General features: G+C 41.8%; 1 protein-coding gene across 3 annotated transcripts in view; it reads right to left on the bottom strand.

Annotated features, from left to right (window-relative positions):
• The window catches only part of LOC138285384 (sodium channel protein type 2 subunit alpha-like), a 696,215-nt gene that overhangs the window by 136,619 nt on the left and 540,285 nt on the right, over positions 1–19,311 (bottom strand). For all 3 annotated transcript variants that reach the window (XM_069225253.1, XM_069225252.1, XM_069225254.1), the window contains exons 19-20: positions 18,013–18,167; positions 10,338–10,511 (exon numbers count right to left, since the gene is read on the bottom strand). In XM_069225253.1, the coding sequence (XP_069081354.1) occupies positions 10,338–10,511; positions 18,013–18,167 (329 nt within the window). The remainder of the gene's footprint in view (positions 1–10,337; positions 10,512–18,012; positions 18,168–19,311) is intronic.

Below are 19,311 nucleotides of genomic sequence, written 5' to 3' on the forward strand. Positions count from 1 at the left end.
CATACAGCAATCCTTTACTGGTGTTTAGCCCGCCTCCAGCGCACCAGCCAAATACTGAAAAGATACGAGGCGCCATGTTTTCGGTATGGTTTCTGCACTACTTTTTCTCTTTATTTCATAGGCAGTGCAATCTCGCTGGGCAGTAGTCGAGCTCTTTGCATGACATTGACCCTGTTACATGGATATTTGCAGTTTTGCTGGTTACATGGATAATTGCACTTTTGCCGACACGTTTCACTGCGAGCGCACTTCTGTTTCCTTTTGTGTGTCTGCTTTGCACTCATGGCTCGCTTATGTGATATTGTTTTACTTTTCATTTTCAGTTTATGTGATAAGATAAGTCCGGTTAGTTATGTGAAACTTTTACTTTTCATCTTTCAGTTTATGTGGCAAGAAAAGTCAGGTTAGGAGTTTACACCGCTAACAGCTTTAACTTGAGCAAACGCAAGACCCATTGCATTGCAAATGCTTGTTTTTTATATGCTCGCAGGACCTGGCCTGCCTTGGGCCTTTACTAAAACAAGGGGGAGACCACGTTTGTTTTTCTTTTTAATTTTTGCTGTGGATATGCAAACCCATTGCAAATTTGCAGCAAAAATGTTGATAAAAAAGTGCTGTTTCGCTGTAAGTGGGGGTTCCTCTGGGACCCAGCACCAAAGCTAAGTGGTCAGGGTGTCACTACCCTGGCCCCTTTTCTTATTTTACATCTTTTTATCTGGGACTCAGCTGAAGCGAATCAGATCTCAGCACGAGATCAGGAGGGTTTGCGGAGCCATCGCATCCCTATATGTACAAATTTTAATTTTCTTTAATATTTCAAAAACTACTGAATGGACCAAGAGCTACCTTTCTGCCAACTTTGGTGTAATTCCGTCCAGCGATTCAGGCTGTGGACCTATTAAAAAAACGCTATGGGAATTAACATGGGGAAATGTTTTTGGCTCCCCCTTTTTCTTGGCCCCACTTCATAGATCACCGCAAAACTTTCCAGACAGCAGCTGACATGAGCGTCAAAGTTTTTGGGACACTTTTGTGAAGATTGATCAACTTCGTCAAAGCTATAGGCAACAAAAAAAAATGCTTTTTCTATAGAACCAATGGTGACTGCCACTAAGTAATATATATATATATATATATATATATATATTATACCAGTTTAACACTAAGGTTAAAAATGCCGCACTCACAGGATTGTGATGAATCCACTTTTATTTTCAATAACGAAACATCCCACCACCTAACACCTACGCGTTTCGACCTTCACGGTCTTGGTCACGGTGACCTTAGTGTTAAACTGGTATAATGTTTTACGGGAATAGGTCCTTCCCGGATGCCGGCACCGACGAGTAGAGCGCGCTTCCTTTTGTGGATCTGTTTGAGCATATATATATATATATATATATATATATATATATATATATATATATATATATATATATATATACACACACATATATATTTATATATATATATACATATATAAACATAAATGTGTTTAACTAAGTATATATTTATAGAGAGCATTAAATATTAGTGGAATTTATTTATTTTACGCTATACTAATGTTGTATATTGTAACATTATACATTTACTGCTTTAAACTGTATATATATTTTAGAAATGTATAGTTTTGTATGTTTTTTGACAACATTAGTGTCAACTATATTTTTCCTGTATTTATACGTAGTATAGGAACACAACATTGTGGTAAACTATATTTTTGACAACTGTATATTTTTTGATGATATTGTGTCAGTGATCCATTTCAGTAATCACCTGTATGATTCGACCATTGTCTTTCCATGTAAGAAACATATCTAGTTATTCTTTAGTTTTTACAGCTTAGACCACTGGCGTCAGATGGGACTACCTTAAAAATACTGGTTCTTCCCAGATGTGTCTGGGTTAACCTAAATCAGACTTCTAGCACTGCCATTTTCATATTGCCTGTATTTTTTAGGGCATGCCTATTAAAAGTTAAACATAAAAAAACATCTAATATGTTCTAATCATGCATTATGCAAAGGAAAAGGGGTAAGCATCAATCAGGCGGGAAAATTTCAAAGACTGTGCAGAGCTGTAGCCCATAGATATAACCTGCACTGTAACAGGGCCTGGTAGCCCAGACAGAGGGGCTGATGATGAGTGTGGCAGTCACAAGACCTTAGTGGTCAGACCGCAACATCCACATTACAAGGTTAGCGAGCAGACCCACTAACCTACCACCGACTCCGCCAGGATCCATGATCCTCACGGGGTGACGGAGGTTGTGGTTGTAATCAACCAAGGCAGCACTGAACTCAGCGCCACCCTGCTAATTACAACATTGTTCTCCGCCAGCCTTTTTATGGCAGTTTCACCACCATGAAAAGGCTGGCATAGAACAAGTGCAGGTGGCCCCCTGTGCCCCTGACCAGCATCCTTGAAATGTCAAGGGTGCTGGTGCACCCTCTGTGCAGCAGCATTGCCGCCGGCTCAATTATGAGCCGGGAACAATGCTCCCGCACCTTTCCCACTGGGTCAGCCCAGTGGGAAAGTTGCAATGGGACAGGTGGGAAGACCACCAGCACTGCAGCAGTCTCCTCTTCGGGAGTTTGGCAGATGGATGTTTCCATTTGCCAAACTCCTAATGACCCCCTTAGTGTCCTGCACAAACAAAATAGATTGTTGGCTTACCAAACTAGTCATTGTTGTTTTGCAGTTTGAAAATTAATCCACTCAGCACTTTCCAAACATTTTTTGTTATTAAAACCGCAGAGCACTGGTTACCTTGGGTTTTGTGCAAATAGTTGTCCCTGGGCACTTACACAGTCTGTTAAGTTGTTGCCAGCTTACCAGACTTTGTGTACTTTTTCAAAAGCATTCTATTTTTTGTCATTACCCAAGTCACGTTTTAATCTTTTACTGTTCAGTTTGGGAGGAGGTGTGTGTATCAGTGTGTCTGTGTATGTGAATGTATGAATATTTGTGTTCTGGTGTGCGCACATGCACATGGGAGGGATTGAAAGTTTCAATTATAAATTTGTTTAAAAGCCCCAAAAGTGTCCACCTGTCAGTAAGGAAATTACAAATGATAAAAGGGGTGATTTTTACTAAAAAGGAGTGTTCAAGGTAGGGTTTGTTTCCCATTTGTTATCTCTATACTTAGGGGCATATTTACACAGGAATGGGACCAATTTTGGTGAAGCGCTGTGTCATCTCTGAAAAGCAGGGATACTTCGTATTTACACAAATACGGCGCACCCCTGTGTTTCTCCTACCACTGCCACTAAATTTAGCGGCCAGCGTCAACGCAGGCATCCTTGCACCATAGTACAAGGGTGTTTGGGTTGAAGGGAATGATTGTTTATGTACAGGAAGGTATCCCTTCCTGTACATAAAAAATCTACACTGATTTGTTAGCAAACATAGAAGTAGCAAATTATCATTACTGAATGTTTATGTGCCAGAAGGAACACCTTACTGCACATAAGCAGTCATTCATAAAAGTATTTTTCCTCATTGCGCCACCCTAGGGCCATCACTGGGGTGATGTTAGTTTTTGGTGCTGCCACAGATTTACGAATTCTTGGAAATCTGGGGCAGCGTCAAAAGCAATGGGTTTTGTGGTGGAGCGCCCATAGCAACACCCATTGCACACCCCTGTGCAGCAGAAAACTGCGTAAGAGGGGCCCATATTTACAATGCGGCTTTAAGCCACAAAAAGTGGCTTAGCGCCACATTGTGAATATTGCACAGTGCACAGTGCCACCAAAGTATCACAAAAATTCAATCTCCACTGGTGCTAGGGGCATGTAAATATGCCTCTAAGTGCCCTAGCACCACAACGTGGGGATTTCTGGTTTTGAGAGTTTGGTTGATGATGTGTTGGCTAGTAGTTAATATCCTTCCAAAGATAAATCCATTATATGGACCGCTTTTGTTACCATGCTGTGTGCATTCAGTTAAATTCCAACTCAATATCAGTTTGATCATCTCTCCTAAGGGCTCTATTGCACTGCGTCAAATGTTATTTGAGGCTAATTATGGTATTTCCTGTAGCCAGAGTTATGGGAATACACTTTGCATAATTAATTGGGCATATTGACTAAGCTTCATTTGTCATTCATTCACTTCTTCAAGTTTTCAGTGGTTCAGCATTTAGTATTTCACTTAAGAGTAGGTGGTCAGGTTCTGCATCTCTGGGGAGCAGCTCTACAGACAAGATTGCAATTTGTCTTTGATAATTTCAAACACAAATACAGAATCACTTGTTGACTTTGAGAGCAGGACCAGCAGAATATCTTCAGGGCCTAGATTGGGCCTTTGGCTGACATCGTCAAGCATGCCATCAGGTTCCCTTCCAAATGTATGATAATGATACATAGATATTTGACTCTATCTCTTCAGAACAATCTTGAATCTCCTGATAATATCTCTGTCGAGTCATCTTATCTGAGAGGTATTCCTTCTTCCACAGGAAAAGACTGAAATACTGACAACTAGATCTACCTTATCTTTGATTCTTTTTTAGTGCCTTTGTTTATCAAGATGTGACTCCCCTATACCAACACTAATAAAAAAAGAACTTGGGTTTCCTCTCCATCTCTAAGTTTGTGGATGAGCAGTTGATCAGTTTGATAATCAAGCAGACAATTCACATCTTCTCTCATACCATCTGTCTAAACTTCTATTTAAATAACCAGACTCGGTGGCTTCTTAGCAGAGGTGCATTGCTTCACTTATACTACAAAATGTCTGGGCCAGATTTACCATGTTTACCTCATAATCCACCATCTACCGCATAGTTCGCAGATTTTAAGAAAACTAGTTTCACAGTGACAAACCCTTTACAAAGGTAAACTGGTCATCTTTCATTTCCTGATTCCTGTTGCCAGGTGTTAACTTGCCTTTAATGTAGTGGAGCATTTTCCCCGGAGTATATAGGAAACAAATTAGTGCTGCTGAATGTGCCACATTATGCTGCAAAATTAGTTTTTTCCACTCGATCATTTAGTCAACTCTGCTCCAAACTTTGGTCCTTCATTGCGGAATAATTCGAGTGGCCCAATTTATGACTAAAGGCGTAAGCAGATGGTTCTGTTTAGTGTGTTGATCCTGCGACGTGTACGCATGCTAGAATATGTAGTGCTATTTTACAAGAAGGAATTCTGTGACAAATCATAGACCTCCGAGGGCTAACTAATGGCTTGCTATTACATGCTGCGCAAAACACATCCAATATACCGTTTGTAATCCAAGTAGCTCGAAGTGCGCTCGCTCTTTACTTTTAACCATCTGGTGAAGCATTTATAAGCAGCTTATTTTCTGCTTGAAGGAACATTGGGCTTTTGTCCAGAGTCCGATAGATGTCTGATTCCCTTTGATCAATACCATTTAAATGGGCATGTGGGGTCACTGCGCATTATTGATCATGGTACTACAGTCCGTTTGTTGTTTGAGACCAGGAAAAGGCTCTGCATGCCCATACTGTGAAATCCTCAGCCTTTTCCGCGCACCGTGCATTTGTTCAGTTGTACAATGCTGAATAGGGCTACATATGTTTTCTATAAATGGGCGTTTTATCAACTAAAGTATAACAATGGTATTTTTTAAATATTTTGTGATGCTTCCTAATGCTCCCTGGAATGCAATGGAGGTAAAAGGGCAGATGTGAGAACTGGATAGGTATATCTGGCTGGCAATCAAAAGCTCATCCTAGTCGAAGGTTCTATCTATTTATCTATCTAAATAAAATGAAATTATCTATCTATCTATCTATCTATCTATCTATCTATCTATCTATCTATCTATCTATCTATCTATCTATCTATTCATCCAACCACCCACCTTTCTAAGATAGATAGATAGATAGATAGATAGATAGATAGATAGATAGATAGATAGATAGATAGATAGATAGATAGATAATTTCATTTTTGTTCTGGGAAATTACATGAAAAGGCTCGAAATGTCTAAGCAGTACATGTTACAATGACACGTTATAAAAATAAGGCATGCACATCAGCAGAGGATACAAACACCACACAAAAATATACTGTTGTTTTTATTACACAACATAGAAGAGGGAAGATGGACATTAACAACACAATATATTTAGCACTTCAAGATAGGCCATTGGGGGCCATAGGTCCTTCATACACACCTAAAACATCAGCCAAAATAACTTTTATTTGTTCAGACGCATGTCTCAATGCTTTCATGATGATTAAAAGTATCAACTGTGAACTTCTTGCAATATAACAAAAGTATACCCTGGAGCTGGATAGTTACATTCCTATCGTGCTTCAATAGCTTGGTGTGGGGGGTTTAAGACCAATAGTGACACCGGTCATATTTATACCAGGAACCCAATTATTATTATTTTTATTATTATTATTATTGTTGTTTTTGTTGCTGTGGATATCTTCTTTTTATAAGTCGTAGTAGTAGTATTGTTATTATTGTTACTATCTAATTAATGACAATACTATAATAGTAAGAAGAAGAAGAGCAGGGACAGGAACAAGAAGAAGAAAAAGAAAAAGAAAAAGAAGTAGAAAAAGAAGAAGAGGGAGAAGAGGGACAAGTTATTATTAAAATTGTTATTATTATTATTATTATTATTATTATTATTAGCAGCAGCAGCAACATACACTGAAGATTAAATAATTCATTGTTCCTCAAATCTGGTAACTGCAAAGAGCTTTGTCCTTGCTTGGTTTTCAGCTAGTGACATTTGCTTATTACTTGTGACACACATTTTAAGGTGAAGTCCAAATCTATGAAGGTATTATTGTCGACTGCATTATAAATCGTTATTTTTTTAACTTACCTAAAAAATGTATGCAATGGGACTAATAAACAAGGTTTCTGCGTACCCTGACTAAATCTCAAAATTCATAAAAGTGACCACCTGGCCTTTCTCCAGTTCACATCAGCCTTCGATTAGACATGTACCCAGGAGCACATAAGCAGATGTACACACCACCTCAGATCTGTTCAGTGCTGCCTCGCGTTATATGTGAATGTTATCCAGCCTCGTAAAACACTTGTCTTTGTCTATGTTTCATGGGGTTCAGAAGAAGGCAGCCTGATTGTTGAATACTACAAAATATCTGCATTACATATGACACACATTCCTATCCATAACTAATGTTATACGTTTTAAGTTTGTACACAATGGCTGACGGCAGGTTGGAAACCTCCCACAAACGTTTTAGGGACCTGCTAGTGGACTAGGATGACATTACATAACGTATTGCACACATCCACATTTTAAATATGAGATTGACGAATAGCTGTTCCATAGGATACCAGCGGGCTGTGAGTTGGGTGCTTGTGTCCCGTAGGCTGTTTTAACAATGCTTGGAAAGTGAAAAGTCACAACATTTCTGGGAACAAACTTGAGGTTCTGAACTTCATAACATCTTTTCTTCAACTTAAGTGACCTATTACCTTACCTTCCACAAAGACAGCAAAGGACCAAACATCAGATTCTGCCCAGATTTCATTATTTATTTATTTTTTGGGTACAAGCTCCCATACAACCTATCTATGTGAAAGTATTTTCAATGGATTCATACTTATCTCATTAAACAGGGAGTCATTTTAGTTGGCTAAAAAAGAGAAAACGTAATAAATAAGATTTCACATTTTAGTGACAGTTGCTATCAGAACAACCTTCTACTAGATGAACGTGCCACAAATTATTAATACAGTGTAGTAATAATACATGCATAAATCATAAGCTTGATGTGGAATTTATAAGTGGAATATTTGGTCTGACTAAATGTGTAAGAGTTTGGCTTACTTGAGGAATCAAACTGTCAAACCTGCAACTGGGTAGGGGCATATCATATTTTAGAGCTGTTTTTTCCCATGAGGAGATTTAAGCCCACTTTAAATTACACCATGTTGTTGTTTTCACGTGTTAGGAATTCTACTTATGAGCCTACTTTTACATTTTGTTAACTACAAGTTTGAATATGCATTTGTAATTGTTTTTTTGATCACCTGCAAACAAATATGTGAAAGGGGTCCTTGGTACTTCAATAGGTTTGGAACACTGCACTGTATTTTATTTTCATTCATCTGCTTCCTTCTCTCTTCTTGTCATGTATTTGTTTATATACTTCTGACCACTGGTTCTTAAATGTCTAATGGTGCATATTTCTCAACAGTATTTTATTAAGAATGCTTTTTTTTCTTTCAGACTGAGGTGCAAGCACATAACATGCTACTATTTCACAGTAATATTACTTCAGTATTTTTCTATGATGGCAGAATTCATCAGGCATTTATATAATGGAGAAGGTAATATTGACTGTATGCTCAAGGGTAACCTGGGAAGCATCTGTTTATATATCACTAACACTGTGCCAGTAGATATTGTTTTGGATATTTCTATGAAGAGTTACAAATTTAACAAAAAGAGTTACTGTAGAGAAAAACATATAATCCACTTGCAGCTTGTTAAGGCTCATGGAAACTCATTATTATTTGTACATTGCATAACAACAGGTTCACCCCGGCATAATGAACACTTAGGGCCTCATTACAAGTTTGGTGGTCCGAGGACAGCCAAACCTGCAGTGGCTTTCAGGCTGTTGCACTATTAGTCTCCTGGTAGTCGGACAGCCAGGAGACTGCCACCACCACCACCAGGATCATGGATCTTGACGGGCTGATGGCGATCGGAGTCGTGGTCAGCCATGGTGGTGCCCATGGCGACCCCGCCATGCTGATCACGACTCCACTATCTGCCAGCTTTTCCATGGAGGTTGCACTGCAGTGGAAAGGCTGGTGGAAAGCCAGTGCTGGGGGCCTCAGGGGAGGGCCCTGCAATGCCCACAACCATGTCAAGGGCAGTGCAGCCCCACCGTCAGCACCCTTGGAATGCGCTATGCAGACAGTGTGCATTCCAAAGGGTGCTGGTGTGTGATGACATTGGCCTCTGCTTGCTAGGAGAGCCAAGGCCAATGCAGCCACACTATTTCCACCAGGCTGACCAGCGGAAACATCATAATACAATTTTTCCACCAGTCAGCATGGTGGAAACATCGTAATATGACGGGGAGGAGGCTGCCGGCTTGACTGTGGCCTCATACCTGCAGCTTTTGGCGGTCCAATGACTGGACAGGTCATAATCAGGCCCTTAATGATAAAAAATTACCAAACTTACAAAAAAATAAAAAGTCTCCAATAACCTACATTTTCTCATTTGACAAAGCTGTTTTCTTGAGGAACAGTTGCGAGTGGAAAGCAATATCAGTTCTGAGTAGACACAGACCAATTCTGATCAGGTTTCTTTTTGATTCAAGCTGTAGGGATATGGTTGAAGTGATACCTCAACTTCATCAGTGACTTCCATACTTTGCATGAATGTCCAGGGTTTTGAGACTCTGTTTCACTGCATTTTCATATTTTTAATACATAGGGGGTCATTCAGAAAGACCGCGGCGGCCATTCTGTGTTTCCCGCTGGGCTGGCGGGCGACCGCCAGAAGGCCGCCCGCCAGCCCAGCGGGAAACCCCTTCCCACGAGGAAGCCGGCTCCGAATGGAGCCGGCGGAGTGGGAAGGGTGCGACGGGTGCAGTAGCACCCGTCGCGAATTTCAGTGTCTGCTATGCAGACACTGAAATTCAAAGTGGGGCCCGCTTACGGGGGCCCCTGCAGTGCCCATGCCATTCCTCAGGGCAGCGGAAAACCGGCGGGACACCGCCGGTTTTCCTGTTCTGACCACGGCCAAACAGCCGCGGTCAGAATGCCCTGCGGGGCACCGCCAGCCTGTTGGCGGTGCTCCCGCCGACCCCGGCCCCCATAGTTTCTAGAAATCAAAATCCTATTTCTGAGATCATGCTTATGTTGAATAATGTTATTTTGTTATTCAAATATATATATTTTAGGTGCATGCTTGTTAATGTGTAATAATAAATTGATCTATGGTCCTTTATAATCTAAAGAGCCATATATATTACAATTTAACCAAATTCATGTGCAGTACAGTATCAAAAGAAGGTTATAAAGACAGACAATAAATGTTGGAAGCTTTCCAAATATATTTTCTCTTGTTAAAGAGGCATTGACCTTCAACTAGTCAATGTTTGGTTAATGTAAATTTTTTAATTTTCTAAATGGGTATTTACTGACACATTGAATAAGGTGTGAGTTGTACTGGTGAGTCAGCATGAAAGCAGAGAGATTCCAAACCCAAATACATCTTCATTTTACAATGCAATGCATCACTACTAACATCTTATCGCTGACTGCGTTTATAAAAATGCAAAATGCATTCAGTAGGATTTTGATTTTACACAAGCATTATTAAAGAGTGTTAAAGAAATTGTAATACCTACATCAACAATCAGGAAGTCGAGCCAGCACCAGGCATTTGTGAAATACTTTTGGAATCCATATGCCACCCATTTCAGAAGCATTTCCAGTATGAAGATGTAAGTGAAAACTTTGTCTGCATATTCAAGCACAATCTTAATTGTCTTCCGTTGTTCAATGTATATGTCTTCAAATGCCTATGAATGAAAGGATTTTGTATGTGTTTATTCAAAATGCTTAATATGTTTCAATCACATGAGCTACAGTAGAAATTCAAAACGTGGGTCCTGCTGGCCTGGCTTGTAGTGGGTACCAGAAGTTCTTACACCCTGTGCCAGGTCCAGTTATCCCTTATAAGTGTAGAAGAGGTGTTTCTAGCAGCTTAGACTGATAGAAGGTAGCTCTGGCAAAGCAGCTTAGGCTGAACTAGGAGACATGTAAAGCTCCTACTATACCACTGGTGTCATATGCATAATATCATAAGAAAACACAATACACAGAAGTACTAAAAATAAAGGCACTTTATTTTTATGACACTATGCCAAAAGTATCTCAGTGAGTACCCTCAGTATGAGGATACGTTATATACACAAGATATATGTACACAAACCAAAATTATGCAGGTAATAGCGAGAAAAGTAATGCAAGCAGTGTCACATTTCAGTAGATTGCAATAGGAGCACATAGGTATAGGGGCAACACAAACCATATACTCCAAAAGTGGAATGCGAACCATGAATGGACCCCAAACCTATGTGGGCTTGTAGAGGGTCGCTGGGACTGTAAGGAAACAGTGAGGGTTAGAAAAATAGCCCACCCCAAGACCCTGAAAGGTAGGTGTAAAGTGCACCTACTACCCCCAGAGAGCACAGAAGTCGTGATAGGGGGATTCTGCAGGAAGAACAAACACCAGCAAGGCAACAACAGTGGATTTCCGGACCTGAGTACCTGTAAGACAAGGGGACCAAGTCCAATAGTCGCGACAGTGTCGAGAGTGGACAGGAGCCCAGGAAATGCCAGCTGAGGGTGCAAGGAAGCTGCCACCTGTTGGAAGAAGCTTGGAGTTCTGCAAGAAAGAAGAGAGCTAGGAATTTCTCCTTTGGAGGATGGATGTCCCACGTCGCGATGAAGCTTGCAGAGGTGTTCCCACACAGAAAGACCGCAAACAAGCCTTGCTAGCTGCAAGGGTCGTGGTAGAGGTTTTTGGGTGCTGATGTGGCCCAGGAGGGTCCAGGATGTCGTCACTTGGAGGAGGAGACAGAGGGGGCACCTAGCAAGTCAGATAGCCCTCAGAGAAGCAGGCAGCACCCGCAGAAGTACCTGAACAGGCACTTGGAAGAGTGAACCGGAGTCCACGCAAAGTCACAAAAGGGAGTCCCACGACGCCGGAGGACAACTCAGAAGGTTGTGCACTGCAGGTTAGAGTGTCAGGGACCCAGGCTTGGCTGTGCATGAAGGAAATCCTGGAAGAGCGCACAGGAGCCGGAGCAGCTGCAAATCACGTGGTACCCAGCAGTGCAGTCTAGCGTGGGGAGGCAAGGACTTACCTCCACCAAACTTGGACTGAAGAGTCACTGGACTGTGGGAGTCACTTGGACAGAGTTGCTGAGTTGCAGGGACCACGCTCGTCGTGCTGAGAGGGGACCCAGAGGACCAGTGATGCAGTCTTTTGGTGCCTGTGGTTGCAGGGGGAAGATTCCGTCGACCCACAGGAGATTTCTTCAGAGCTCCTGGTGCAGAGAGGAGGCAGGCTACCCCCAGAGCATGCACCACCTGGAAACAGTTGAGAAAGCCGGCAGGATGAAGCGATACAAGGTTGCTAGTAGTCGTCTTGCTACTTTGTTGCGGTTTTGCAGGTGTCCTGAGCAGTAAGCGGTCGATCCTTTGGCAGAAGGTGAAGAGGGAGATGCAGAGGAACTCTGATGAGCTCTTGCATTCGTTATCTGAAGAATTAACCAAAGCAGAGACCCTAAATAGCCAGAAAAGGAGGTTTGGCTACCAAGGAAGGAGGATTGGCTACCAAGAGAGGTAAGAGCCTATCAGAAGGAGCCTCTGACGTCACCTGCTGGCACTGGCCACTCAGAGCAGTCCAGTGTGCCACAAACACCTCTGTTTCCAAGATGGAAGAGGTCTGGGACACACTGGAGGAGCTCTGGACACCTCCCCTGGGAGGTGTAGGTCAGGGGAGTGGTCACTCCCCTTTCCTTTGTCCAGTTTCATGCCAGAGCAGGGCTGGGGGATCCCTAAACCGGTGTAGACTGGCTTATGCAGCGATGGGCACCATCTGTGCCCATCAAAGCATTTTCAGAGGCTGGGGGAGGCTACTCCTCCCTAGCCCTGACACCTATTTCCAAAGGAGAGGGTGTTACACCCTCTCTCAGAGGAAGTCCTTTGTTCTGCCTTCCTGGGCCAGGGCTGCCTGGACCCCAGGAGGGCAGAAACCTGTCTGAGGGGTTGGCAGCAGCAGCAGCTGCAGTGGAGACCCGGGAAAAGCAGTTGGCAGTACCTGGGTTCCGTGCTAGAGACCCAGGGGATCATGGAATTGTCCCCCCAATGCCAGAATGGCATTGGGGGGACAATTCCATGATCTTAGACATGTTACATGGCCATGTTCGGAGTTACCATTGTGACGCTGTACATAGGTACTGACCTATGTACAGTGCACGCGTGTAATGGTGTCCCCGCACTCACGAAGTCCGGGGAATTTGCCCTGAACGATGTGGGGGCACCTTGGCTAGTGCCAGGGTGCCCACACACTAAGTGACTTTGCACCCAACCTTCACCAGGTGAAGGTTAGACATAAAGGTGACTTAAAAGTTACTTAAGTGCAGTGGTAAATGGCTGTGAAATAACGTGGATGTTATTTCACTCAGGCTGCACTGGCAGGCCTGTGTAGGAATTGTCAGAGCTCCCTATGGGTGGCAAAATAAATGCTGCAGCCCATAGGGATCTCCTGGAACCCCAATACCCTGGGTACCTCAGTACCATATACTAGGGAATTATATGGGTGTACCAGTATGCCAATGTGAATTGGTAAATGTAGTCACTAGCCTGTTAGTGGCAAATCTGGAAAGCAGAGAGAGCATAACCACTGAGGTTCTGGTTAGCAGAGCCTCAGTGAGACAGTTAGGCACCACACAGGGAACACATATAGGCCACAAACTTATGAGCACTGGGGTCCTGGCTAGCAGGGTCCCAGTGACACATAACAAACATACTGACAACATAGGGTTTTCACTATGAGCACTGGGCCCTGGCTAGCAGGATCCCAGTTAGACAGTGAAAACACCCTGACATATACTCACAAACAGGCCAAAAGTGGGGGTAACAAGGCTAGAAAGAGGCTACTTTCTCACAGGGACTCATTCCGAGTTTGGTGGTCGGACAAGCTGACGTGCAAACTTGTGGAGAGGACACAGCCACGGAGCTGGCGGTCTCACCCCTCCCCCCCCCCCCCAACCAGGTCCATTATGAGTTTCCACTGGGCTAACTGGCAGAAATCTCAGCAAATCAGAGGTTTCTCCCGGTCAGCCCAGCGGAAACCATGAGCTGCCTTGGCCTCGGCTCATCAATGCCGACGCACAGAGGAGAACTCTAGCACCCTCGAAAGGCACACTGTGTGCATTCTGAAGGCGCTGCCCAGGTGGGCCCCTGCACTGTGTTTCTGCCAGCCTTTTCATGGCGGTTTCCCCGCTATAGAAAAGCTGGCGGAAAAGGGACTTGTGATCAGCGTGGCTGACCACGACTCCGACCACCGTCATGCTACCGTGAACCATGTTCCTGGTGGGGACAGGGGTCACCTGGTGGTTTGACCACCAGGGCCATAATGTGGCAGTCAGACCACCAGGAGTGAGGCTGTCCAAGAGTCACCACATGTCTGGAGGTCCATGGACCGCCAGACTTGTAATGAGGCCCCAAGTTACAGTTCTAATGATAAAGAGCTGGATCTAATTATAAATGTGAATATTAAAGAATAACATTCATTTTGAAGTCTTGATTACAATGTATACAGACTAATTAGCTGTTGAGTCAAATTGTAGAGCATAATGTCCAATGATATAGTGTAGTTTCAATTATATTGGATGGAGCTATACAATGATATAAAGAGGTATAAAACGCAGTGCATAAATGAAACATATGTCCAACCTTGAAATGAAAACCACTTAATTGGCCTCATTCACAAGGCTTTTGCACTGCCCTAATGTCATTTTTTTGTTTTGTTTACGCTTAGGCGGCGCTAAACAGTCACCCACCTCACACCATATCTACAAGCTGGCGCAATGTCACCATTGCACCAGTTTGTAAAGTCTTGCGCCACATTATACCTGTGCCAGATATAATGTATGCAAGGTAGGCATTCCCCCATTTAAAGTCCAGCAGGAATGGCACGGAGAATACAAGATTTCACTGCACCATGGTGCTCCAGCATAGTGTCTTTTTTTAACACCTGCTCAGGGGAAGCGTTCGAGGTGATGCTGTGCTGTTGTCTGTCCCCTTAACATTGCTGGACTAGCTTCAAAATGTTGACGCTAGTCCAGCAGTGTTAAGGTTTACCACCACAACAGCGTCGGAATTTCTGACACTGTTGTGGACACTTTGGGCCTGATTATGACCTTGGCGGAGGGGATTACTCTGTCACAAAATTCACAGATATCCTGCCCGCCTTATTACAAGTTCCATTTTATCCTATGGAACTTGTAATATGGCTGACAGGATATCAATCACGTTTGTGACGGAGTAATCCCCCCAGAAAGGTCGTAATCAGGCCCTTTGTGCCATGCATCAGTGCATTGTAAATACAGCGCTTCCGTGGCATCGTTAGGGGCGCGGGCTGAGAAAGAAAACTGGTGCACTGATCATGATGCACCAATTTCTTGTGAATGAACCCCAATGTGTTTATACCATATAAACGCCATTTAGATTACATGGTATGAGCCAAAAATGTTTTACTGGGAATTTTGGACTACAGAATGTTGAGACATGTAATGTATGCAGTCTGTTTTAAAGTTCTTAGGTCATTTATAATAAATGATATACCGGTACACAACATAGGCCTGATTTAAGATTTGAATGCTTTATCTCTGCCAGTGCATTTTGTATATGCAATGGTTTTTTAATTCTGTTTTTCGGAGCATGCCAGTTCTATATCAGGTGCACATTCACCTGTTTTCTCTTCACAACAGAAGAGTACGCTTGATTCAGCACCTATGGTATCACTAAGACAGGATCAAACAACCACAGGGTCTTTGGCCATACATCTCAATATGAGTGCAGAGGCAGGAGACACATGAAATCAATAGGGTCCCATTATTACATCCACATCGTTTGTGGTAGCCAGGGCATTTGGGGGAGATCAGGAGTGAATAGGAGCTGTGTTCATAGTTTGCCCACCACATTTCCTGAATGTAAACAGGACCTTTGGCCACAACAAATTGCAGCTGCACATTTATGAAAGTTAAAAAAAATGTGGTTGGCTCCTTAAAAATAGGGAAGGCCAGACCAAGATTAATATTGACATAAGGAACAGAAGCTACCAGAAATGTAACCAATGTGGCATCGTTCAAGAACTGATTGAAGTGAGTTAGTGCCCAGAATGCGCTTTAGGGTTCCAGCTACCCTTTTATGTATACTTATTGCCACAGGGAAAGAATGCTTCAAGACATGTTTTTCATACCCTATTTTCTTCACTAGTTGGATGTCTGCCTATAACTAACACTTTTTATTAATTGAATCAAAAAGTTTTTTTCTATCAGATTCTCTCACATTTTTCATTGGTGATGGTGCTCACTCTTACAACGTACTCTGAATGTGATTTGAACATCATAGGTGTGTTATTGTGTTGTTCTTTTCTAATGCTGTAATTGAACCTAACATGTCTATATTGACACATGCAATATTGCTAATAAAGCAATTACTTATGATACAGTCGAAAAACCTCTGCTGTTCTCATATTTAAAACATGAATAATAATACTAGAGAGGTGTTTGTCCCTCATTATGAGGGCCCAGTAAATGGGCTGTATTTGCCCCACCCCTGGATTTACCAATACTGCAAGGTACCAGTAACTTTGAGGGTGAGGTAAATCCAGCCTTTGACTAGTTAGATCCTGAGGGTCCACACAAAAATTAGGAATTACCAGGAAATGAGTATCTCTGGATCTGATTTCTCTGTTAAATCAAAACAATAGATGCACACAAATGAGTGCAGTCCCAAAGTGCGCAGGCAATAACTGCTCTAATGAACATCAAAGACTTGCATATTATGTCAGTGTAAAAGTTATTTACTTTTATTAAATTGTTTAATTGATCATTTATTTTCATTCCATCATTGGCAACCACAGTTGGTGCAATTATACATCATCCAATAAGTTAAAATTGATCTATTTGAAGTTATATCCAACATTGGCTCGTCAATATCTATTACGCTAATTTGTCATACTGTCCCCTTCAATTTTTACACCAATGCATTTTGGACCTCTCTGGTCCTTCATTGGGGAACATCAACAATACAGACAAAAAATAAAGCCAAGTTCAATGAAAATTATTCAATAATTTGCAATGATCAAAACACAAAACAAGGTCCCACAGAACAACATAGTGAATTGTACATTTCCTACAATAGGTGTATTTTCTCTACCTGCCTCATGGCTTGGTATTCTTGTTCATTAGAGAATTAAAGAACTAGCCCCCTGCTTACTTTCTGCTAAGGCATTAGAAACTTTTCCTGTGATGCAAAGATCAACAAATCAACATATGCTTTATGTAGATACCAAATTCAAACACACCCGAACTTTAAACCAGTCAAAACATGCTCTTAATTGCTTCCAAGCAAAATGCTATCTGCTACAGATACTAGTAATAATTATATTTATCATGCAATTGTGCTTCTACAGTTCTCCTAGAAGAGCAGTGTATACACTGCTTTCAAATCTAACTTCATCCAAACGTCAGTCTCTCTGAAATTGGTTAACATCCTACAGAGTCAAGAAACCACTCCTGAATTTCTTGTGAGCAGCATTCCATGCACTGTGCATGCTGACTTCAGTTCTGTATGGTGTGTGTTCGCGTCTCATCCAAACCACTTAAAAGATGCATATCCTGCTATGACGTGTGAGTTCAGTGACACAGTTAAACACTGTGGCCATTTTGTAGTGATGCTGAATGCCTTCTTGGAATGACTTAATATATCAGTTTATGATTCAAAAGAGTTAGGATGCTGTAGCCCTTACAACATGGTACTAAATCCCTGTGACCTTGGTTGCTGACGATGGAATGAAAAGGAATGATTAATTAAATAAAATAAATAACTTTAATATTGGTATAATCACCAATTAATCTGAAGCTCATTAGAGCATTTATTGCCTGCACCTTTTGAGTGCAGCTGTTGAATTGTTGATTTTTGTGTCTTTGGCAGGAGGGCACCCCAAGGTAGTAAGGCTACATACTGAAAATTGACATGAAAGTAAGACCATAATTGTTAAAGGAGTGCATACAATAGGTTACAACCTTTTATATTATTCTCTGGTCATTTCACATTTTGGGCTGGACTTTCACCTAGACATTTTAGCAGCTTTAGCCCCCAAAATCTCCAGATAAAAGAAGAAAAGAAGAAATCTGCAGTGTTCCAGCAGGTCACTCATAATGAGGACCCTGGTGTCAACGTATAAAGTATGTTCTTCTATTGATGCTCTTTACTCACCAGTGCACCACTGCTCATGAGGATCATAAAGATTATGAAGGTTTCAAACCAGTTGTGCTCAACTATCTTGAAACATGTTTTTCTCAGATTCCACCACTGTTTCCATCTTCCACTTTCCACGCTAACTTGACAGCATTTGTACTTTGCGACACAACCTTGTGGAAATAAAAAAATAAGTATTTGTAGAAGATACAATTATTCAATACCAATGGTGAGTGAATTCATGTAGATAAATGGATTTACGGGTTTGAGAGACAATAAATAAAGATAAAATACATTTGTAAGTTGCCAAACTAACTCTTACAAAGACAATTTACAACAAGCAAAAAGTGACTTATGTGTGTGGAGAGTATTTACAATGGAAACCATAGCTAGAAATTTCTATTTTACTTCTTAAGTGCAATTCTCTGGAACCTCATTTTAAACGACCCATAAGCCCTCGTTGGGCTGGTAACTCATCAACATCAGGAAGTACAAGCTGTGTGTTTGACATCACTAACTTTTTTTTTACTGAGCATATTTCAGCAGGTTTATCCTGATGAAAAATTGCAAGAAAAGTCTCTGAATGAATGTGAAAAACTTGTGGTTGCTGTTATTCTGCAGTGTGATGGTCAAAACGTGTTATCTCTTGTGAATTTCTCCCTGATGAAATACCAATCCCTGTGGGATTACTATCTCCTGGGGGAAATATCAAGCTGCTATTCCCATCAAACTTGTAATTGGCAATTGAAAGCGGCCATCTCTTCCTGCACCCACAATGACCCACAACCTGGCAAAATGTAATCCAAAAGGAAAAACTCTTATGTATTGCCCAATGGTGGATGCCAACTGAACTCTGAAAGCTATGTTATTCTTACCTCTACTAATACAGAACCATGGAATGCTATAATTTGGCCTCCGGTAATGATGCCACATTCACAACCCTAAAGGATAGTAGAAACTTTGCCATTTTCCTAATTTCTCTCTTTAACCTGAATATCAAAATAATGATTTCCTTCTTGGAATCTCATCTGCATGTTCCAGTTGCTAACACCCTTGTTCTGGTCTGGCTGGAACATGGCAATGCTATTTACCTTGCTTTCCCCACCAGACTATTTCAATAATTCCAGCTTGTGAAGAATGCAGCAGCTATCCTTGTTGGAGGTTGCCCTAAGCTTGACCACATAACACTGGTTTTAAGATCACTGCATTGGCTTCCCATCCACAGCAGAGTTTTTTTCTAAACACATGACTGTTCCTCAGAAAGCCATTTATCAAACATCCCGCCATGCTCGCCATTAAATTCTCATTATATACACT

Source organism: Pleurodeles waltl, chromosome 3_1 (assembly GCF_031143425.1).
Source record: "Pleurodeles waltl isolate 20211129_DDA chromosome 3_1, aPleWal1.hap1.20221129, whole genome shotgun sequence".
Taxonomy (NCBI): Eukaryota; Metazoa; Chordata; class Amphibia; order Caudata; family Salamandridae; genus Pleurodeles; species Pleurodeles waltl.